At 44.5% G+C, this 23564-nt stretch overlaps 1 protein-coding gene across 5 annotated transcripts in view; it reads left to right on the top strand.

The window, feature by feature from the left end:
* Window positions 1-23564, top strand: part of TPD52 (tumor protein D52) — a 42663-nt gene that overhangs the window by 1463 nt on the left and 17636 nt on the right. Inside the window, exon 1 of one of the 5 annotated variants that reach the window (XM_057426268.1) lies at window positions 20811-21389. The exons of 1 other annotated variant lie outside the window; for it this stretch is intronic. In XM_057426268.1, the coding sequence (XP_057282251.1) occupies window positions 21218-21389 (172 nt within the window). In that variant the 5' untranslated portion in view covers window positions 20811-21217. Of the gene's footprint in view, window positions 1-20810; window positions 21390-23564 lie in introns of those variants that run through there. 3 more of the 5 variants (XM_057426263.1, XM_057426264.1, XM_057426265.1) reach the window with 3 other exon arrangements.

Here is a 23564-nt window from a genome sequence, read left to right as displayed (position 1 = left end):
ATACATTAAACCAACCCAAACAAACTCACCCCCCCAAAACAACAATAACAAAAAAGGATACCCTTCCCTCCCCAACCCATATTCTTGGGGACTGACAAGAGGAACCATTCAGCTAGAAAACAGCACAACTGTCAGTTATATCAAGATTTTAATTGCAACTGCAGGAGTGTTAACACAGATTTCAGTATTTGTCCTGGAGTTCTTTCCCTGTGTTTGAGCCTGTTAAAAGGCAAGCACCCTTATTGCAACTGTAGGGTCTTGTACAACTTATAATGGGAGAGTAGAAGACTGCTGTCATTTGAAAAGCTTTAGTGACAATGCTGATGCTTTCTAGAGGCTTGTTTTGCTGGTGAACTCATTTTTGTATGAATACTGCTTTAGATGAAGAAGGTTCATCCAAACTGCACCTCAGAACCACACCTCAGGTGCAGAGGTAGATCAGAACAATGTATCTGGTGTGACGTGACTGCTGTGGATCAAACATGGTGCAACACCTTCTCTACCTTCTTTTTGGAGGTGATTATGCTATTTTCTCTTTTGGGTAAGGTGGAGACCTGCAGGTACAGCAGGAAAATCTAGACTGTCCAATACACTTGTGCTTGTTCAGTCAGTGGCTACTAATACCCTGCTAGTTAGCCTTCAGAGACCCATTTTCCTGGGAAACTGGAGTGCTGGTGTTTGAAATTGTGCTTGATGTTATGGTATTACTCACTAGAGCCACGTACTTGGCTAAAATCCAGGATGCCAGGTCCTGTCTCTGGGGCTGGCTTGAACATCCTGTATTGCCTCCTCTAACCAGAAATTAATTTGTTTAAAAGTGAGTCAGAGGTTGCACTTTTTGTTGTTACCATGACAGCTCTCTTGGCTAGCAAAGTTAGGAGGTGGGAAGAAAATCCACGTTGTAGTTAAGACTGCAGCCAAACTAGTACAAGGCTGATAATCCAGGTGTATAACGTGTTTTAAGTCTTCCCTTTCTCTTGAGCAGTCAGGTATGGCAACAGTCCTTAAATAGTTGTTACTAGCCTGCCACCAGTGAGCAACTGTTCACTTGAAGTGTCATTGTTTACAGCGAGCGATGTTTGGCCTGGCTCTGTGCCTCTACATGGTGCTTGGTGCATTCCAACTGCTCTGGGAAGCCTGGTCGGAAGTTCTTGGGGTCTCTTGCTTTGTGGTTACAAGCACCAAAGCAGTAGGGTTGGCTCAAGCCAAATGCATATAATAAATATTTTCCTGAGATGAAGAGTGTGTCCCTGTCCCCCCACCCCAAAAGAGACCCAAAGAAATCCTGTACCTTGTTTTGCTTGCAAAAAGAGTCTGTGTGTCTTGGCACTGTTAGTGCTGGTGCAGTTCACTGTTGGGAAAACAAGAATGAAGCTGCCTCAACAGTAGAAACAATGTGCTGGTGTCCTGTGAATGAGGGGACTGCTGCTTAGTCTCATGGACATGTGTAGCACAGCGCAAACAGTTCCCTGGTAAATACTGCACCTCTCGTGTTTAGGAAGCTCCTCTTACTGTTCAGCAGCAATTCACTTATGTAACGTGGTGTCTTTCAACGTCTTTTGGATTTGTGAGACTTGGGAGTCCCAAACCACTGAACATGATTCCTTGAGACAGTAGATAAGCCTTTCTTTTCCTTGACGCCTTGACTTGCGTTTCTGGGCCTGACAAAATGGACCTTAGTGTTCCTTTTGTTCAGAAAGGTCTTGTTGCTGGCAGCAGGACAAGATTTCTCCCAGTGTCCTAATGGACGAAGCTCCACCTTTCTCTGCTGCTTTATTTGCTTTCTTTATCACTGGGTACTTGCAGTACTGTAGGTGAGAAACTTTTTATTTTCTTAACATGCAGTTGTGAAATCAGAGACTTGTAAGTAAACATGAGTGGACAGCTGGTGTTGGAGCTGCAAAGGAAGAATGGTTTCACTGAGCTGACTGTCTGCAGCAGCAAGTTGAAGATGAAAGAGGAAAAAATAGCAAACCAGTTCTATCAGTAGGTCCCTTGAGCAATAGCAAGTCTGCCCCTGTCTTGCATGAAAAACTTGGGGAGGGGGTGTGGCAGTCACGTTGTTGTGACGCAGGCTGAGGGTCCTGGCTTGACAGACTGGTGTTACGTGTGTTATTTAGTGCTATTGCTGTCCTTCCTGTCAGCTGGTGCAGGAATGAGGTGCTTACATGCAGGGGATGGGTGAGCTGTGTTGGGGGCATGCTGGAGCAGCTGATGCACAAGCAGCTGCCTGTGCATCAGCGTGGGGTGGGAGGCTGGAGCAGTTTCAGCTGTTCCTGCTGTCTCCAGAACTTGGGCATTGAGGGGTGACTTGAACTCTTCATTCATGCTTGCACCCGCCTCAGGAGGAGGTGGAAGGGGGAGCCTGCACTGCTCTTCAGCAGTGGAAAGAATCTGCTGCTTGTGGATATTCTGTCCCTGTTTCCTATAACCAGCACTGTTGCCTGCAGTCATGACTTCAAGTGCTTCACCCAGCCAGACTAAAGCCTGCTCTCTGACCTTTTGTGATAGGTAGAGCTTGATTAAGGATCTGCTTCCTTTGATCCTCCAGCTGACGTCAAGCTGTAACTGCTGGAGGCTTTTAAAATCCCAGTGACATGAAATTGATACAAATCCTGTTCCAGTTTCCCACACTTCGAAGCCGTGTGAAACAGCCCATGGACTTCCCCTTTTCCCACTGCAAATGCCCACCTAAGCACTGGGAGACCTTGGAGGCTATGTCTGGGCTTGCTGGCTCAAAACAAAGTGTTGTGCCTTGGCTCCAGTTTAAGAACTGCACTGTTGCAGGCTGGGCAGGCAACTGGCTCTGCTTGATCTGGCTGCTTTGTGGGGAAAGTGGGAACAGCTGATTTCTATGGCTGAGGTTGGCTGCCATATGTTAACACCTTTCCTAAAGCTGGTCTGGGCACAGGTGCTATTGAGCTGCTTTCAGCTGCATATGGAAACTTCTGAGTACGGCCCCTTCCATCTGCAGGGGCTCGCAGTAACCATGTGCTGCCCTAGTCTTCCTTGGAAATTCTATTTGTATTAATTTTCTTGCTCCTGTCTGTCTTGTATGTGCATCTTCTTTTCCTTATCTTCTACAGCTGCTAAATACAGTAGCTCTTAACTAACAGCCTCTGCTTCATGAGCCAGATTTCAGCATAGTCCTGGGGGAAACTGGGTGTCAAGGGAAGTGGGCTTCTGATGCTTTCTGCCATGCACTGGGTGAGTGCACCCTGAAACCTTTGGCTGTCCCAAGTGTTGTGAAGGCTGGGGTGCTGGGTAGGCTTTTCCTCTTCCTTCACAAGCATTTGCTCCTTTAACAGGAACAGGTCCCCTTTATGGGGAGGGATCCTGTCAGCCAATACAGAGAAGCCTTGTATGAAGTTAAGGGATGAGATTCACCACCTGAAATTAGTGAGTTGTTTGTGGACTGTGGATTGCAGATTGCCGAGGGTGGTGGACATGGCTGCAGGTGAAGGATATTGGCTGTCTCTTTCAAAAAATGTTTCCATGACAGCAGATGCACTGCAGGGAGTCATCTTGAAAGCCAGTGTTTTCTTGACCAGCTTTCAAAACATAAATAAAACCCCAAACAACTTCATTCTTAGTTTAATAGGAAAGAACAACAGTGTTGATTGTTTCAGCCTGTGCAGCCAACATCTGATGGATGTGGGATTTTTCATCTTTTTAAGAGAAGCTCACATCCAGGTAGAATCATGATGATGATGATGACCCTGCTGTTGCCTCTCTGTGATATGGGTGCTTCTAATTTGAGATTGGCTATATGGAGCAAAGGAGGTGTTTGCCATAGTGCTTTTAATACCCTGCAGCGAGTAAACAGAAAAATGTCAAACAAAGGGTGACTGAAAGGGAAAACAAGCATTAAGTGAGATTAAGCACTAAATTGAAATGCTCTTGTTCAGCCAGAGCTGTCAGTCTGTCAGCTTCAATTTAAGACTCTGGAGGGATAGCTTTCTCTCCTGTTAAAGGTAGCAAGCATCTTCAGAATCCCTCATATTTTGGTGTGTCTTATTGAGACTGGGAGCCTTGAGACAAACCCCTCATACTGGAGGACAGGCTTTCAACAACAAGCCTTCTTTTGGAAAAGGGCAGCAGTAGCAGACCAGCTCTCCATAACTTTCTGATCTGGTTCTCCTGAAGGTTCAGTGTCACTCCTGCTCTTTCCTCTTGCTACTCTTCCTCCTTCCTTTCTTCCCCTGGTTAAGGGAGCTGAAAGAATATGTAGCTGTGTGTTGGCTTTGGTGTTTTGGCAGAGTGGTATCATGAACCGACGATAAAGTGGTTGCCCCATTAAGAAAACACCTCTGGTAGAGGTGTAGACAGCTCTATGGGTTTTAATTCTATTGGAGCTACAAGTGGTGTCAGTTGCCTGCTGGAGTCTGCAGCCACTTGCCCAGGGGGGTCTGGGGACACAGCAGGGAGTTCACTGGCTGCCAGCAAATGCTGGTGTGTGGAAAAACAGTCGTGCTGTTACTCGCTCCTAACAGAAAGGGTGGATTGATGCTATCTAGCGAGAAACCAGTGCTGCTGTTGAGGTCTGAATGCTGTCACTGACAGAAGCACCTTTCCTGTTTCACAAGTTGACTTCTCCGTTGTAGAGTGTGAGAGTAGAGCAGTAAGTGTCTTTGGATGCTCTGACAGTGGTCCAGCAAATGTACACACTGCCTTGGTTGAGCCTGGGAGAGGTGGTCAGCAGTTCCTGCAAAACTGAGGTCTGTAGGAACATGCTGTGCTACACATGTTCAGAGTGACAGGTTTTGAACTGCCCTCTCTTGCTTGTAGCCTAACAGCAGCACAATAAATGTGTCCTGTGCTTAAAAACTTCATAGGCAGACAGGAAGCGTGCTTTGTGTGTGTGTATCTATCTATATATCTAAAAGCAAAAAACATATAGTTGTTTCAATTGAAATTTTAATGATTTAATTCAAGAATGAGTATTAATTTAGATCTTACTACAGAAAAAGACTATGCAGATGAAGTCTTAGTGCATACAACATTACCTTTATTATTACTTACTTTGTACACCTCTTCCTGGTGTTATATTCATCCTTCCCCTGGCTTCTGAAACTGGTAGTGTCATCTGGGTGGTGGCAAGGATATTATAGCACGTTGTCAGCATTGTAACTCCTTTGCTGGAGTAATAGGATATTGATGGCTGCTTCTTCCTCACTGTAGTATCCACTGGGGTCCTTCTGTCATATTTGTTTTTTACATGTTTGCTCTTTCTTTCATTGCTCTGCAAGCTCTGTGTTATGTCCAAATCTGTTCTATAAATAATGTATGTTAGATATTATTTCTTTGCTCTGTTTGTTACCTTTAAAATAGTTTTGTCCAGCTGCAGATCTCTTTTGGTGATTGACTTTCCTACAGCTATGGGGTCTCCAATGTCAACCCTGTGCCCTATTGCTTACCATACCACGTCTGTACTGTCACATCCCATCTCTGCTTTCTGAGGTACACCAAATAAAGCTGCAGGCTAATCAAGAAGAGTTTAGACAGAGCAAGCCTGACAAGCCTCTAGTCCCGAGGACTTGCAGACTTCGTTTAAAGCTTATGGCCTGTTTCTAGCAGTGGCAGTATGGTGTTGTGGGGTAACAAAGAGGCTGGCGAGCAGCTGCAGCTTGCTGGGGGTGGTGGGAGAGGCCAGCAGAGGCAGAAAAGCAGAGTTCTTTTCCTGTTTTGCTTTCTTCTCTGTAGCAGCTAGGGGAGAGTGGAGTTTCATCAGAGCCCCCTGAGCCAGACTGAAAGATGTGCCAAGGGAGGTGACCTGGGTTGGAGTTGCTGTTTTCAGTCAGATGCTTCTCCTGTGCTTCGCTAGGATCAGAACCCATGCTTGACAGCGATCTTGGGTTATAAGGAAAGACATCAAAAATGTTGAAAAAGAAGCTTTGTAAGTAATGCTTCTCAGCTGCTCTTCAGCATGGCAAACAGCATGCTTCAGCTGTCAGCACTGGGGATGTTGCTCATGTCTGTTTTGCTTTGTTTACTTGTTTCTAAAGTAAACTGCTAGCAGAAGTCCTGTGATAAGCAAAAAGCGATCCAACTTGTCCCTCTCTTCAGCTGTTCTTGGCTTAAACAGTATCACATTATGGCATTAGAAACTCTTGATTAACTTTATCAGGATGGCTGAATTTAAAAGAAACCCCTCTGATGATGCTTCTGGAGTCACTGCTGTCTGATGTCCCAGTCCAGATGCTGGGAATACTCTGCTGGGAATCTGCAGCACCTGGAAGGGAGGGCTGTCTTTGAAGAAGGCCGTTTATCTAAATTTGGATCTTCTGGTTCTCTGTAGTCTCTGCAGTGTAGTTTGAGTCCTGATTATGTCCCCTGCTTTTTCTCACAAAGGCTCCCAGGACTGGAGCTATACAGGGACTTTCCTGTAAGTGTCTTTAAATAAACTGTCCTGAAAGTAGGAACCAGTACTTCCAACCCAAAAGAAAGGTCGGGGGTATTAAATGAGCACAGCTCACGCTGGCTGAAGTGTGTCTTGCTCACTAGTCGCTGTATTGCTCTGTAGAAGACACATCCCTTCAGCACAGCTCCCAAGTGTTTTGCCTACATCTGAGGAGTCTCAAAGAGCAGACTGAAGGCAGAGCAGAAATGCCCAGATCTACCGCTGTTTATAACTAAGCTGTTGACTCTTCTCTTTGATTGCTGTTTGCAAAGCTTAGCTTTGTGCCTGAACATAGACAGGCTTCAGTCTGTGTGAGTGGATTGCAGGCTGCTGCATGCTGTTTTCCATGGCACCACTCAAATCTGTGCTAGGCAGCCCCTGAAGAAGCCTGCTAGGCAGCCCTTGAAGAAGCCTGCTGAGCAGCCGATGGGCCTTCAGGGATGAGGAGCACCAGTCTAGTGAACCAGCTGGGGAAGGAGGCAGGTTTCAGTATTGACTTTCCTGTTGTCAGATGTGCCTGTCTTGGCAGAAGGAAAATGGGCCATATTACTGCAGTGTGCTTTGCTTGGAGGCATGAGCTCTTGAAAGCACCATTCATGCTGTGTTTCATCCCCTTCACAAGGCACTTGCACTGTTATGCTCCAGAAATTTTTTGGAGATGATTTGAGCTTGAGTAAAAGGATGGACCTGCAGTGAGTTTTTCTTCTCCCAGAATCACTCTGGTGCCTGCCTGGTGGGTATTTGCTTTAGCTTCTTGTCATCTGGGTTGTGACAGCCCTTTATGTCACCTGCCTAGGAAGACTCTTTGGGTGCCATGCAGCTACAGCACTCCAGCTATAGGTAGTGTGTGAGCCCTTGAACAAGGGATGTGTCTGCCCACTGTAATTAGAGCATTACCATGTGGGCTATCACCACCTCTGGAATCACGTGAAGGGCCAGGGAGCAGAAGTTACTGCAGTGGGGATCCCAAAGCCATGACTGTCTGGACATCTGAAGAAGGCTGGGTGTTGTGTCTGAAATGAGCAAGCTGGGGTTGTGCTGCTCCTTGCCAAGTGGTTGCCCATTCCTGATCTTACAGAGCAAGACTGAACACAGTGTGGGTCCTGCTCCCTACTTCTCCCAGGTGTCAGGCCATGTTTTGACCCTTGCATGCTATCCTCCCTACCAGTTCTTGTTCCATCCTGATGCTCTGGCAGGGCTGCAGGTCAGTCTAAGTAATGGTCCTTTCTGGGTTCACTGCCTTGCTAAAAGGTGCTAGCACTATTCAGTCTAGCAGAACCAGTGTGGATAGTTAGTAGTAAACTTCTTTGGAAAAGTAATATGCAGTGGCTAAATGTTAATCTTTAAATAGTCAGTGAACTGTTTTTTTTTTTTTTTTTAGGAATCTCTGAGTATTCTGTTAGGGGCAGTATTCAGTTTTGGACTGCATTGTATCCAGCAGTTAATTTGTTCAGAGAAATGTGTCTACCACAAGTGCATCCTTTATTACTCAGTTTCAGCAACCACCAGTGCTGCTGTTCAGTACAAACTTGTTCAGTTGTGTTTCCCATCAAGGGAAAAACAGAAGATCACCGGGCATGTGGCATCTGCCAGAGACACTGCATAGGCTGCAGGACCCTGCTGCTGTGTGCAGGGCCACACAACTGCTTGCTGGCTGGTCAGACAGTACAGAGCACTGCTGTAAAGAAGCATTTCTTGGCTTTGCTGGCGTGTGTATGGGGGTACTTGTTCAGTGTGTTTCCCCATGAATCATGGTTGTGAAGATTTGGTTTTAGCAGTCCAGCAGTCCTGCAGGGAAGGTAATTGTTGCTCTTAGAGTATAGCTGGAATGGTAGGTGAGCCTTTTCCCTAATGCACCTGCCTGGGTACGTTGATTAAAACATCAGCTTCTGAGTTGTAAGTTGTGCACACTGTTAAGTGTGGAATTTGTTCTGGAAAATTGTTGTGGGTCAGGGTAACCCCCAGTATCAGGACAGGCTGGGGGGATGAATGGATTGAGAGCAGCCCTGCAGAGAAGGACTTGGGGTAGTGGTGGATGAAAAGCTGGACATGAGCTGGCAGCGTGTGCTTGCAGTTCAGAAAGCCAGCCATATTGTGCAAGTGTGACCAGAAGGGAGAAGGAGGTGATCCTGCCCCTCTACTCTGCTCTGGTGAGACCCCACCTGCAGTCCTACATCCAGCTCTTGAGCTCTCAGTACAGCATGGATCTGTTGGAAAGGGTCCAGAGGAGGCCACAGAAATGCTCAGAGGGCTGGAGCACCTCTCCCCTGAGGAAAGGCTGAGTGTTGGGCTTGTTCAGCCTGGAGAAGAGCAGGCTCTTGGGAGATCTTATTGCAGCCTTCCAATACTTAAAGGGGGCTTATAAGAAAGATGGGGAGAGACTCTTTAGTGGGGCCTGTTGTGACAGGACTGGGGGTGATGGTTTTAAACTGAATGAGGGTAGATTGAGACCGGATACAAGGAAGACAATTTTTACAATGAGGGTGGTAAGGCACTGGAACAGGTTGGCCAGAGAGGTGACAGATGCCCTGTCTCTGGAAACATCTTTGCTCATTGCAGGGGAATGGGCTAGATGACCTTTAGAGGTCCCTTGCAACCCAAACTATTCTATGATAAATCACAGATACTGTCTGAATCTACAACTGGGGAACTTTCAACCCTTAAAGAGTATTTGGGGTGTCCTGGTTTGATGCCTTTCTGTGTGTATTGCAGGTGAACATGAGTGCTGTGGTTGACAGGAGCAGGGGTGAGCAGGGAGAATTTGTTCCTGCACATTTCTGAACAGTAGCATGTGAAGACAGTTGGAATTAATGCTCTGAAGCGGAATGGTTTTGGTTGGCTTATGTGCCTGTCACTGAGAAGGGTTTTTGGCGTGGTGGGTTTTTGGAGATAGTATGAGAAGGAAGGCAACTCAAGTGTCAGCAGCATCTGCAGATCAACCTGTTAAGTGCTTCCAGCAGTAGCAAGGGAGTGTTTTTTCAGGAAATGTAAAGGGGAGAGCTTTACTGGGATAAATTCACAGTTATTTTTAACTCTGTTTTAGCACATTGGTTCATGAAGTCTTTAATATGCTTTTGTTTCTTATTTACAATTCAAGAGCAAACTTCACCTTAGTGAATGACAGAAACATACTTCTATCCCCAATGAAAAGTACCTTCCTATACAAAAAGCATCTTTCGAGAAAGTAAAAATACAGAATGGGAAGTCAAAGGAAGACCCCTGTGAATTGCCAGGAGGAGCTGAGAAGACTTTTTAAGCTCTTTGAGGGGGAGAGCTGCTAAGTTGAGGACAAAGCAAGTATCAAGTGAAATAACTAGACTTCTGTACTCTGCCTGTTCCAAGGCAGTATCACTTGAGAGGTCCTGTTTCCCCTTCATGCAAGGTGGTGGCAGCAGCATGTCTGAGGGCTGTGATGGCTTCTTAATAACAGCGCCATACAGCTCCCTAGCTGAAGTGTGCACTTGGGGATTGACAGCAGTATGCAGGTCAATGCTTGGACTGCCCCTTCTTCAATATCCTGATCAAGTTGCTATCTGGCAAAGCAGCATGAAGAATGGTGAATTGCATTATTCATACCTATTTAAGCTCTGAATTATTCTGAGCAGTTTTTGTGCTGATGACTGAGCTGTGATGTGCCAAACCTGATGTAACAGTAATTTGCTGGGTATCAACTAGACCAGTCCTTGAGCATAAAGTCTGAAAAGTTTACCAGGCTAATCCATTAAAAAGAACTGATCCATTGAACTCAGAGTGGAGTATGATCAGTACTTAGGGTGGCTGCAGATATATGTATTTTTGGTTGTCTGATGTTTATAGTTGTGAAATGGGGTGTGTGCTGGGTTACCTTGTGCAATAGGCAACATTGCTAAACTTAGACTTCACTTAGTAATGCAAGGCTTTATTCTTAGGGTTTGCAGTGATGTTCAGTTCCAGGTCAAACACTGTAAGAAGGCAACTTGTAGAAACACTGAATGCGGTTCTGGGCCAGCTGTTCACTAAAAGCAGTGGACGTGTGGTTTCTTAAAAAAAATAACCAACAACAAAACTCAACCAAAACCACATAAACCCAACAAAAACCCTTTTCCTTCTTCCCCCCAACTTATAGAGCTGAATCTTGGTTTCCTTCGAGATACGCTGCACTTCTTCCCTCCCCCTGTAGTTTCCATCATGTCAGATGTACTAGAATCAGACAAACTGTCTGCCTGAGTTTGTGTTCATCTAGGTATGTCTTTCCAGGTTTGTCCACTCTCATACTTCAGTACAATAAATGGTTTAACGTGCTCTGCTTACTTTGCTGTACAGTAGAAGTGAGGAGCCTGGAGATAGTTTACCCAAGCATGTTGATGTTTAGGAAAACTTACCTTCATGTGGAATTGACTGGGACACAACTACATCATGCTTAAATACAGGAATACTGTTTGGAAATCTTGAGAGATTAATACTTTTATGGTAGGTTGCAAAAAAAAAACAAATACAGATTGCTTGTAATGTCACCCAGAGGTGAAAAGTGATCTCTCATGTCCAAAGTCTGATCTGATGGAAGAGGGTATGTTCAGGTTCTTCTGAGACCTGGAAATCAGTAAAAGCTTTATCTCTTTTGGGGGGAATCATCTCTGAACAAACTCTCATGACCCTTTTTTTCCTATGCTTCTGGAATGATTAGTGTTTTATGACTGTCTGTTGATTTGCGTGACAGCAGTATCTCTCCAGGCTAACAGTTTCATTTAATTTTCTGTTCTAGTCTGACTTGGGAGTAGGAGCAAGTGTCTCTTAACAGGATTTACTCAGCTCAAGCAGCATTAAAAGTTAGTCAAGGACATATCAATCAGATAAAATCTGGGAGTATTTATTAATATAATGAGAACTTCAGCGGTCATAATACTTTAAAGGTAGATGCATTATCTGCATTATGTAAGGGAAAAATAAACCCATCAGTGCAGTTGGTTTATTAGTGAATTGCTCTTGTTCATTGTGTGGGTGGTTGCAGGATTCTCCCTCTTATCTCTCAAATGAAACTAAAAGCAGTGCAGAAGTATTCAAGCCCTGTATCTTGAGTTTAACCAGTTTGCAGCCCTGGCAGAATGTGATTCAAGGTCCTTTGCTAGTGACAGCCATTGCTCCAAATCTGTCTGGAAGCACTGCAGGAATTGGTGCTGCACAGCTGCGTATGCTCTGTAGGGGCAAGTAGCAGCCAAACTCCATCTGGAATAGAACACTTCAAGCACTACATGGTTGGGTGGGTGTGAAATACGAACACACTCCTCTAAACAAGATAACAAGGTTTTATTGAGGGACAAAGTCAATAAAACAAAAGCAACAGCACTGGGCGCGTGACCGTAGCCAGAGGCGCGAGTGATTAGTATTTGTTACAGGTTTATATACTTTCACTATTACATTAGTTACATTCATATTCATAATTCCCACATATAGGCGGGGGATATTCTAACTAGCTTCAAGAAATTATTATCATAAGTCTCCTCCTCTTGGCGTCTGCACAGTGCTCTGCGGTGATTGTGGGCAGGGGTCTTGAGGATGAAGTAAACAGTCTTCCTCTTGTGAGTAGGGGTCTTCAAGATGAAGTAAGCAGTCTTCGTCACAGTGCACTTTTCACCTTTGGCAGAGTTCGACACCCCAGTAATCACACAACCAGCTATATCTGTAATTATTCTGATCACTAGCAAAGATTTAAAACAGTGTGGCCTTCCTGGAAAATTTATTGCAGGATGGGCAGACAAGGAGTATCTCAAGCTAGCAGATGTCTGGGAGGCTCTGTCTCTAAACTAACTGATAAGTAGGATGGTGTGAAATAACTCATTCATGTTTAGTGGGGCCACTAAATCCTGTTATCTCACCACAGACTTACAACACAAACATTGTTCTTTAAAACTAAAGATACTTTAGAAGACTGGTGTGAAACAACTAATTCATGTTTAGTGGGGCCACTACATTCCACAGACTTACAACATAAACATTGTTCTCTTTCTACAACCTAAGTTAAGCTAAAAAAGTACTTTAACTCTATGTTTTTCCAGGCGCTAGCTTACCTTACATCAAGCCCCCCCCCTTTCTTTTACCTTTACAAATTCTTTTGCTATGTGACTCTGTTTTGATCAAGAAATCTGAACCTTTTTAACTTGTTGTCTAGTCTTGTGTCTTTAGCGAGTTTTGTTTCTGTTATTGTAAACTCGTACAGTTATATCCACATAACCACACCTATGATTTGCGAAAGCCAATACATTTATGTGTTTATCACAGTGGGTGACTGATAAAATGCTGGACTGTGGAGGAATAGGAAAGGTATCTTGTTTGATGTTGCAGAGAAAACAATACAGCTTACTCTGGGTTAGTGAACTGCTGAGAGTACATCATACTAGCAATCTGTTGGTGTGCCATTAGCACTCCTATGTTAGGTCTTATTTTCCTAAGCTTAGATGGGCTCACCAAAATTCTGTAGTGGGTGAGAAACGTAAATGAACAATGTGGGCTCGTCTTTGCTACTGGCTCCTCTGCTTGGATAAGCTACGTAACTGACTCAAGGTCTTTTGCTGGCTTTTAAGTGCCTCATGGACAGGCTGGTTCTCTGGAGGGTGTGTGGCAGAAAACGTTGCTAGTCTAAAGGTGTGATTTGACCAGTTGGGGAAAGGGGATCAGGAGCATGTTCTTATGATACAGGAGATTCCTGGGTCACATATGATTGCAGGTTTGTTGTACCAGTGCAGTACTTCTGCTGGCTAGGCAGGGTTTTGAAGTTTCATGGACATTTCATATGATGTTTTCAGGTAAGCCAAAGCAAAAATGTTAATAGGATTTCCATGCAGCTTGCTACTTGCAGTTGCTTGTGTGGAGAAACCACCCTTTGTGTTATACAGTTACACTTGTTTGACAGCACCAGTCTAAACCTTAAAGGTCAGTCAAGGCCTGAGAAGGAAAGAGAGTATCAACCTGGTGGTTGCCATCATGTTGAATTATTAAGCACTTATCTTTTGTCACTGATAATTGAGTAAGTAACCAGACTGCAGCAGGGGTGCAGCTTAACCATACATCCACTACCTTATGTGTGGAAATTCAGGCTAAAAAATGTACGTTTTCACAGCTCTGCAGTTTCCAAGAACATGATGTGACTGCAAGGATCTGTGAGACTTGAGAAATTAGAAATGTTTGTGGGACGTTTCAGAAGGAGGGACCACTTAAAAGTAACTGTGTCCTAGGAACTTGTGCATAGTTCCCTATTTGATAAGAGTGTGTATAACAAGGGTAAGATTCAGCTGTAAGTTTTCAAATTAATTTCCACATTTTAGTGTGCATTTATCAGAGGGATGTAATTCTCTCCCAAGTTGCAGTAAGTTCAAGGGTTTGAAGATGAAAAGACTAAGTTAGAAGCCTGAGCTCTTGTTCATGTAGCTTACTTGAAATGCCTCCAGGCTAGCATCAAGTACCTTCAATTGACTTCTGATACATTGTTTGGATCTGTTTTAAGCCAGCTGATGCTGTGACCCTGGAGGAGGGCAGGGAAGCTCAATGAGGGGATTAAACAGAAAAAACCCTAGTAAGGCATCCAAACAATCTGGTAAAAGGTTGATTGCCAAGCTTCTGTGTAAAGGCTGCCACTGAGCAGTGTGGGTATGTGTAACAATGGAAGTCAAAGTGGTGCTTCTGTTAAGTCCCATCAAATCTGCAGTGAGGTGGCCAGAGCTGAAGCTGTCTGAACACTGCCTGCATTTGGAAAATTGGGTGGGATTTTAGGAGAGCGCATCCAGCTAGCTGTTTCTTCCCCTAGTGCTAGGGGTGTTTGGAGTTGAATTATGTCAACAGGAGAAGGCTGTTTTGACAAAATGGAGCTTTCCATACTTCGTTGTCTTCTGATGGTAAAATTAACCATGCTTCTGATAATTCCCTTCCGGTTGGTGCTGTGTGCATCCTTTTTGGGAGCCCACCTGCAGATTACTGTACTCTGACTATTTCTGGGCAACTTGTGCAACATTGCTAAGAATTACTAAGTCCCAAGCACAGAAGACACTCTCACAGTGCTTTTGAAAGGGAAGCTAACGTCTGTAGTGGGACTGATATGTGTTTGGAAGTGCTTGTGCCAGCTTTTGTCTGGATTTAGGAGCTTTGCTAGGAGAACCCAAGAGTAAGCACTAGGGAGAGTTGCTGGAGGACTAAAGGAAGCTGTACTGGAGTGGGTAAAGAATAAATTGAGGAGTCTGAGAAGGGAAGTCAAAGACTTCAGTCTAGTTTTCTTGGGCTCTATTTAATCAATTGATTACAGGGTAAGAGGAGGAGAGCCTTCTGCTATAAGGTAGCTTTAGCAGGGTGACACTAATAGCTAATTTGTCTACTTCCAAGCTTTTCTTTGTATACAAGAGTGAACTATTCCTGCTGCAGCAGCATACATTCACTTCCCTCTGGGGAAGGCGGATTGTCAGGGAGAAGTGGATGGCTTTCTAAAACATTTGCCAAGAGCTGCTTCTGTGTTAAAGGTCTGAAATCATGTGTCAGGCCCAAGAAGTTGCTCACTCATTCATCTTGTAAGCAAAATGTATTTGTATAAAAGGGACTGACTTACAGGACAAAACTTCGGTATTGTTTTCATGGTGGGGCCTGATATTGTGGAGTGTGAATTTTGGGCTTTTCTGGAGCTGCTTTTCAGAAATGGAAGCTCTGGGATGCAGCGTTGAAAGAGGGAGTTTTGCTTTAAAAGTAGAGCAGACTTGTCTTCTGAAGGAGGCTGGGAGTTGCTCTACTTGAATTCACTCAAGTAAAGCTTTTAATTAAACTATAAGGTTCCATACTAAAACTTTGTTTGAAACAATTCTGTTCTGCGCTACAGCCTTTTCTTCCTCGTCTTTTCCAGGTGTCATCTGGCTCCAGCTCAGTGCTGCTTCTCCAGCTCAGTGCTGCTTCTCCAGCTTTTTTGATAGGTTGAGTCTCTTACCATGGATCAAAGTCTATAAAGAATGGCACTTAACTGGGATAAGCGGCACTTAACTGGGATAAGTCAAACAACTAAATACATTCCTCTAAAATCTACCTGGCAGGATTTTGTCTCTGTTAGTCTCGCTTGGAGGCGTTCCTCTGTATTTGTAGAGTTTGGCCTGACTTCTCCAAAGTCAGTGCAATCCCCTACCTGATCACTGGTTCTGGGGTGCTGGCTACTGTGTCCTCTTGGACTCTTCCCATAGGTTAGAAACAGTTTTCTTCTCTTACTGCTGGAGCTGACAAACATGACTGCTTTGACCACTGTTTGAGAAAACAGTGGTCAAAACTTTGCCATAAGCCAGGTATTTCGGCCTAACAAAAACCTTAGAAGTGCTGAGCAGATGTCTTGTAGCAGAGAATCTGTGGAAATACAGACTTTCGTCTGATAAGAATGGGTTAAGAGGCTTACTGTGGTGTCAGCTTGCCTAGTGGCAAAATACACTGGAACGTGGATCTACTCCCTCACAAGATCTCAGGAAATTAGTCTGAGGAGGAGAGAATTGGTGCCTTTGCTAAGACGTGCATCAGCTGTCAGGAGTGCTGTGGGCTGAGACTTTGTAAGAAAAGATCAACACCAGCAACCCTGTAACCCTTAATGGTAACATTCACGGGGGTTTGTTTTGCAGGGTGATGCATCTTGGGAGGATACTGATCATTCCAAGAGGGTTTTGTTTGGTTGGGGTTGTTTGTCTGTTTTAATATGAGTAAAGGAAGGCAGTATTTAGTCTTAAGAAAATGCTGAAGAAGGTATTTCTATACAAAGAACTATGTTGAACAATGCTGTTGCATCAGGGAGAGCTAGTCCAGAAAAAGTATATGGGGAAGGTTGAAGTAATGAGATTAATATGGTGATGCTGTGTTGAACTCTGCTAGGAGACAGTAAATGCCTAAGCCGTTAAGCCACAGTCCACTGAGCATTACTAACAGGGCTGCAGAAGCCTGTGCTCACACTATTCAGCAGCTGCTGTAGCTGTGCAGCTCTGCTCATGTTGTGTACAAACCTTGGGGGCTGAAAGAGGTATCTGCTGTTACAGGGAGGTGAGAGAGCACATTGTAGAAATAGGAGCTTGAGTGTACTAATATGAGGCTTGGTTAGTGTTAGGGCTTCTGTCCTATAGTTTCATGGCTTCTTTCTCTCTTTATGCAGTTTTAAAGCTTTGGATCAGGTGCTGAAAAGCATTACTCATCTGTAAACTGTACTGTAAGACTTTGAAGATCAAATTGGTGCTACAGAACCTAGATTGGCTTAAGATGCTTAAGTAGTTTTATAGCTGTTAAAATGGTTTATGTCCTATAAAACTCAGTTGGAGCTGGGAGAAGAGCCTGACTGTTGCTGCCTGATTGGCATCTGTGTGGTAAAGATGGGTGGGGGAAGACCTGGCTGGAAGTACTTACCCCAGCTGCAGTTGCTGGAAAGCTTCCAGAGATGCAAATTCAAACCTGGTATCAGCTGAGCAGGCAGTTGAATCGTACCTATCAAGCTTGAAATAAGAGATTGGATCTTTTGCTAAGCCTCACAAACAGCAAGTGCCTCTTCCTCCTCTTAGGCAACAAATCCTTTCCCTCATCTTCCCTGTCCTTTTTTGATTGCTGATTTAAGTGCTGAAGTAATGTTAGGCTTGCCAAAATTAGGGACTGGTGTACGAGTTTGGCAGATCTGTGCTTAAACTGGACACAAATGTAGGATGTCCAAGATGGTGGAGGTGCCCACCTAGCAGCAGAACTCTGCCTTGATTAGGCATAGATCTTGTGAATTGGTTATTTAGGTAGCTTTAACCAGAGTATTGTTTGGATCTTGCCTAGGGTAGCCTCTGTATTCTTCCAATCCTGAGCCATTAGTGGTAGCCTTTCCATTTTGTATTTAACTCTTGCTACGAATCACTACTAAGTATGTAGCATAGCTTCCCCAAAGCCCTGAGATGGTATTCAGTCATACTTGAGCTGGATTTGGTTTCTTTAGGGAAGGAGAGATATAACTTTTTCATGTGTAAACAAAATACTGTTCTGCTAGATCTAAATGTGGGAAAAGCAGTTTCTCTGCAAGGCTACCATAACATCTTATCCTTGCTTAGCTACCATGAAGGCAGAAGTGCCTTAATACTATCCTGCCATACTTAAATTGCTGCTAGAACTTTGGGCTAAGGTGGAAGCTGTGGACCTGGGTAGCAGGTGGTATTTGAAGAAAGAATGTTATCTGAGACTAGGCAGGCAAATACCTGGCTAATAGTGTTTGCTCAAACTTAACAGCTTTTCTGGCTGGGCAGGAAGTTCCCACCCTTGTGATTCAGGATTGCTGACTGTTGATGATAAACAGTTACCTGGGAAAGCTTTAAGTACACTCTCTTACCTTAACAGAGGAGATTGCAACATGCTTAACGGTAGGAGTTCTGATGATAACGCTTTGCTGAGGCTTTCCTGAGCCAGTCGGTGACATTCAGTTGAACTTGGCAGTAATTGGTTCAGGCGTCCTTGACAGAAGCTACCTACCTCATGCCTCAAACACCAGCTTCTAAAATGGCATTGATGACTTAAGTACCAACCTCTTAGTTATCCTGAGTTGTTAAGGCAAATAAATACTTGTTCTGGAACAGCAAAAGCTTCAGTTTTAATCTCTATATAGTGAGCAAAACCCCATTGCTACCTGTCTCTGGAGCAGGTGCATCCTTAGGCTTCTGGATCTCTTTGAATACTGGCTTGCAGGAGATACCTGAAGCAACAACCAAAGTACACCTGTAACAATTGAATTTGCTATGCAGGGCAAAGAATAAAGGTACGTGATGCACAGTAAGTGCTCTAAGGCACAGAAGTCTAAAGCCTCAGCACTCAAAAGTATGTCTTGCACTGGGAGCAGTCAATCTTGCAGGGTATGCCAGCTGTGTGTGCTCTGAATTACTGTGAGGAGGAGGAAGGCCATGCAGTGGGATATTTTGATCATGGGAAAGCCTTTTAGAAAGGCATCATAATGAGACTGTTTTTATAGCATAGAGAAATCTTGATTCCTTCCATTCTCTTGCTATGTTCAGACTGTCAAGAGGTGCTAAACCAAACACTAAAAAGCTTCACACTGCAGAGCAAAACCGTTATTTTTGGTTCCATGTGGCTGCTGTCATCCTTGTCGTACTTTCCTTGGGTTTCCTTGGGGTCATTGCTTTAATTTGGGAAGTCCTTTGGAGAGAAATTAATTCCTCCTCTGAAAGCACCACCAGCAGCTAGCAGAGTCTCTCTTCAGACTGTCTTTAGGCAGTATAGGAGTGCTGCCCTGCTCTGCCCTGAATCCTTGGGTATGCTAAGAAGCTACTGGGAAAGAAGTGGATAAACTGACTGGCAGGGGAATACTTGTCTTCCTAGAAGTGGAGGAGTGAGGGATAACAGCCTAAAAGCTGTGCTGCAGCAGGTTTGGAAGGGCGGATTTCAGTTCTTTCTCCTTACAGCTGGATTGGCTTGTACTTCAGGGTGAAGACCATAAAACTTCCCTAGATGATGAGGAAGCAGCTTGTTGAGGAAGACAGCTTCCTTCATCACCAGTCAGGATTTGACACTGAGCAAGGAGGGGTGCTCCTGTAAATAAACTGCTGCAGGGAAGAGAGCAGGAAGCTAAAGCTGATTTGTTTGGGAGGTGCTGTAGCAATCCAGCTGTGTTGCCACTGTAAAATAGATTAATCTGAGCAGACAGGGTAGTCTGAAGTAAGGAGTGCTTGTATGATCCCTCTTCTGGCAATGATCTTAGGACAGTAATGTTTCTTAAAACTACAAAATTGTCTTCGGTGACTTCTGGGCTTGTGCTCAGGCTGGGAATAAGCCAGGGCAGAAGCAGAATTTGGCCTCTTATGGAGGCTCAGATCTGTAACTTTGCAAATCTTCCCTGTAAGGCAAAGGTGTTCTGGCAGCAGGCGATGGTCCTGCACTTGTCTCTAACCAGGCTAAAGAGTTTGTTCATACATGGTTCTGTCTGCAGCAGTGATGGGCCAGGCCAGTGGTCTTAGACTGGCAATGTAGATGCCTCTGGAGACATGAAACCAACTTTTGCACATAAAGATGCAGGAACAGAACCAGACTTTTTTTGAATGGCTGGTATGGGGTAAAACTGAACACAGTGTATTTAGTGTAAATGACAAGAACGTAAATGTTGAATCCCATAAATGCCCTTGGCCAGGAAACAGTGTTCCTGCTTGCTAGCACAGATGAGCAGATCTTCATAAGGGGTTCTTTTTTGTGTAATGGCTACTTCAGTTGTCATAACCAGCTAGCGTTGACTGATGTTACACTGAGTGACTCTTTGGGGTGAGAAAAGAGTCCTAGTGGATAACCTCACTTCAACTCTTTCTTTGTTGAGCGAGTGATAGTAGAAAACATACCTGATCGCGATCATTTCACCTAACTAGTTAGTATAATGATTGCCTGAGCCTTTTGTACAGAAGGCAGTCCCCATCTGCTAAGTTACGTGAAGAGAGCATGCGAAGCAGAATTGGTAGCTATTCATGTTAGTGTGCTTGGTTAATAGGGAGTATATCATTAGTGTAGCTGTGTTACAATTCTCTGCTGCCTCTGAATGCTTTAACTAGAATCTGCAGCCAAAGCTTTGACCTTTGTCAGGTGAACTTCGAAGTATTTCTGGCAGATGCCATAGCCATGTGTCAGAAGTGCAGAAGGGCATTGTATTTTCTTTTCAGGGGGTTTGGAAAATAGCAGAGACCTGTGTTTCAGGCTCCAATGCTGTCATCATTATGAGCCTGCAGGTAGTCTGCAGCAGCAGCCAATGTAGGTCTGCAGCCTAAAGGAATGGATCTTTAATTATCTGGAAGGTCTGTTTGTGACTGCAGTGGAAATGGGAAGTTTAAAACTTCAGAAGTGATATGCTTTCTTCTCGTGTCCCCAGAGAATACACTGGCCAGGCTCCACATGGGTATGCTGCAGGGCTCCTTCACTTCTGCTGCTTTGAGTGGAGGCTGGTGTAATGTCTGTCATTGGCAATGTCTTGAAACATCACTCTTGCCATGGAGGAAAAGATTAACTTTCATTTGGTCATGTTTCTCTGTGTGCAGGCAGCAGTGAAGAGCCCATCTGAAAGTGTGGGTTGGTAGGAAATTGTTCACTGTGAAGGTGGTCTGCACTGGCTGGTTTATTCACTGACAGAAGCTGACCTTAGAAGTAAAAAATAGAATGTAGTGAAACCCTGGAAAGCTGTGCTAAGTGCTTCTTTTAGGTAAGAAGTCCTTCTGCTTCCAGGGCTAAATCCATACATGCAGCATAATGTTAAATGGCTTACATAAGTTCATCTTTCTTTATCATAAATGTGTCGAAGCATAAATACATTTCATAAGGACAACACATTCCAGCATGGCCGGTTCATGGCATAACTGGCTACTGGAGAAATAGTTACACATGCAGAATTTTCCATTAATCAGAGGAGAAAGTCCTGTACAGATGGTGTATAGGATACATTATGGCTAGTAATCCTTTTGTGTCCTAGAAGATTAAGAATATCCTGGTGTAGCTGCAGTCAGCTGACCTTTTTTAGTTGAATGATTGGAAGTTCTTGCTGCAGTTCTGCAGAGGACCAGCTTCTTCCAGAAGCCACGGATAGTGCGTTGTGAATGTTTGTCAAAGGAACAGTCTATGTAAGTCCAGCCCTGGTTATAAATTTACAGGAACTAAACTTGAGCCATGTAAACAACAGCAGCTACAAGATGGCTAAGGAATCACTTGCTAGACAGCTCTCCCAAATCTAACAGGGGGGTAAGAGAGATGAATGTTCTGAGAAGGTGCAGCAAGTATCATGTGAAGAACCGGAGTGTGTCTGAATCCTGCTGCTTGGGTTGCCCCAGAACACGAAGATGAATGCTTCGGTGGAAGAAGAGGATGGCTACACGCTCTGAGTTTTCTGGCATGGATCTGTATGAGGATTACAAATCACCCTTTGATTTCAATGTTGGAGTGAACAGAAACTATCTTTACCTGTCGCCTACCATAAACCTTTCTCCACCTGGATCACCTACGCTGTCAAAGTCTGGTAACTTCCTTTCTTCCTTTTCTAACATCCTACATGGAAAGCTTAGTGATCAGTATCTGTAAAAAGGAACTTCTCAGATTAAGAACCTGTAAAACTTGGCTGAAATGCAGGTGTAAATGAAGGGAAAGGTTGTCCTGCTGTTAACTCTGGTAGCTTATTAGCTTCAGCGTGTCAGGTAGGTTATATCCCATGTGCTATATATTTACCAGCTTTACCTTATTTGATATTTCAGTGGAAAGGCATTTTGAGGGAGAGACAAGTGAGCAAAAGAAGGTTAGGAGCAAAACGGCAACTTCTGTGAGAATGAAGCAATTGGCCTATTTTGTCTATTTGTTTATTTTTGGGGGGAAGGTAGGAATTGCATGCTTAGTATGACTTCAGAGCTCTGATACTCTTAATATCTGCCCTTGCCTTAGTACTGAAAATATCTCTGATTAATGAAAATGCTCTCTAAAACCTTTACTCTGTTCCATCCAGCACTTAAAATGCTGTAAATCTTACACATGAAGATTCTGTGCTTGAACTCTCTTGAGGAAGTGGCTGTTGGGGGCTGTTCTGCAGCAGCATTCATATATTGCTTAACCACACTAGTTTCTGGCTAGTAACCTCTCATACAGAACATCTACAGCCATGCCTCTCAACACATCATGGTCTGGTTTTACAACCTTTCTTCCATTTCTGTGTTCCCGGATGTCATCTTCCAGAATAATTTAAAATATAGACAGCTTAGCCCTACTTCAGGTGTGGCAAAGCAAAGTTACAAAGGTGTTGACTTCTTTTTGATGGGCTTGTTCTTTAACATCCTAAGAAACGTGCATACCTTGGGGGACCTCTGTGTGAAGTGAACCAAACTCCTCTGTGAACTTCAGCTAGCGGCTACTTTCACCTCTGTAGTTACGGCATCTCCCACCTCTTCTAAAGGTGGGGGAACCATCCTTTGTATCTGGTGATGCATCACCACGAGCACCAACCTTTGCTGGGTCTTTTGACATTCTTTTTCATAGAATCATAGAATAGTTAGGGTTGGAAAGGACCTTAAGATCATCTAGTTCCAACCCCCCTGCCATGGGCCAGGGACACCTCACACTAAACCATATCGCCCAAGGCCTTGTCCAGCCTGATCTTGAACACTGCCAGGGATGGAGCATTCACAACCTCCCTGGGCAACCTGTTCCAGTGCCTCACCACCCTCACAGGAAAGAACTTCTTTATATCCACTCTAAACTTCCCCTGTTTAAGTTTTAAACCATTACCCCTTGTCCTGTCACTACAGTCCCTAATGAAGAGTCCCTCCCCAGCATCCCTATAGGCTCCCTTCAGATACTGGAAGGCTGCTATGAGGTCTCCACGCAGCCTTCTCTTCTCCAGGCTGAACAGCCCCAACTTCCTCAGCCTGTCTTCATACAGGAGGTGCTCCAGTCCCCTGATCATCCTTGTGACCCTCCTCTGGACTTGTTCCAACAGTTCCATGTTTTTTTTATGTTGAAGACACCAGAACTGCACACAGTACTCCAAGTTGAGGTCTCACAAGAGCAGAGTAGAGGGGCAGGATCACCTCCTTCGACCTGCTGGTCATGCTTTTTTTAGTGCAGCCCAGGTTGGCTTTCTGGGCTGCAAGTGCACACTGCTGGCTCATGTTAAGTTTCTCATCAACCAACACCCCCAAGTCCTCTGCAGGGCTGCTCTGAATCTCTTCTTTGCCCAACCTGTAGCTGTGCTTGGGATTGCTATGACCCAGGTGTAGGAGCTTGCACTTGTCATGGTTAAACTTCATGAGGTTGGCATCAGCCCACCTCACAAGTGTGTCAAGGTCCCTCTGGATGCCATTTTCCTTCCAGCATATCAACCAAACCACACAGCTTGGTGTCATTGGCAAACTTGCTGAGGGCGCATTCAATCCCACTGTCCATGTCAGCGATGAAGATGTTGAACAAGACCGGTCCCAACACTGATCCCTGAGGGACACCACTTGTCACTGCTCTCCAATTGGACATTGAGCCGTTGATCACAACTCTTTGTGTGCAGCCATCCAGCCAGTTCTTTATCCACCAAGTGGTCCACCTATCAAACTGATGTCGCTCCAATTTAGAGACAAGGATGTTGTGTGGGACAGTGTGGAACGCTTTGCACAAGTCCAGGTAGATGACATCAACTGCTCTACCCCTGTCCATCAGT

The sequence above is a fragment of the Pezoporus wallicus genome, unplaced genomic scaffold (assembly GCF_028554395.1).
Source record: "Pezoporus wallicus isolate ANWC-B61680 ecotype Strahan unplaced genomic scaffold, APGP_CSIRO_Pwel_v1 contig_4131, whole genome shotgun sequence".
Classification (NCBI taxonomy): domain Eukaryota; kingdom Metazoa; phylum Chordata; class Aves; order Psittaciformes; family Psittacidae; genus Pezoporus; species Pezoporus wallicus.
The sequence above is the reverse complement of the archived record's forward strand: the minus strand, read 5'-3'. Positions and strand labels throughout refer to the sequence as shown.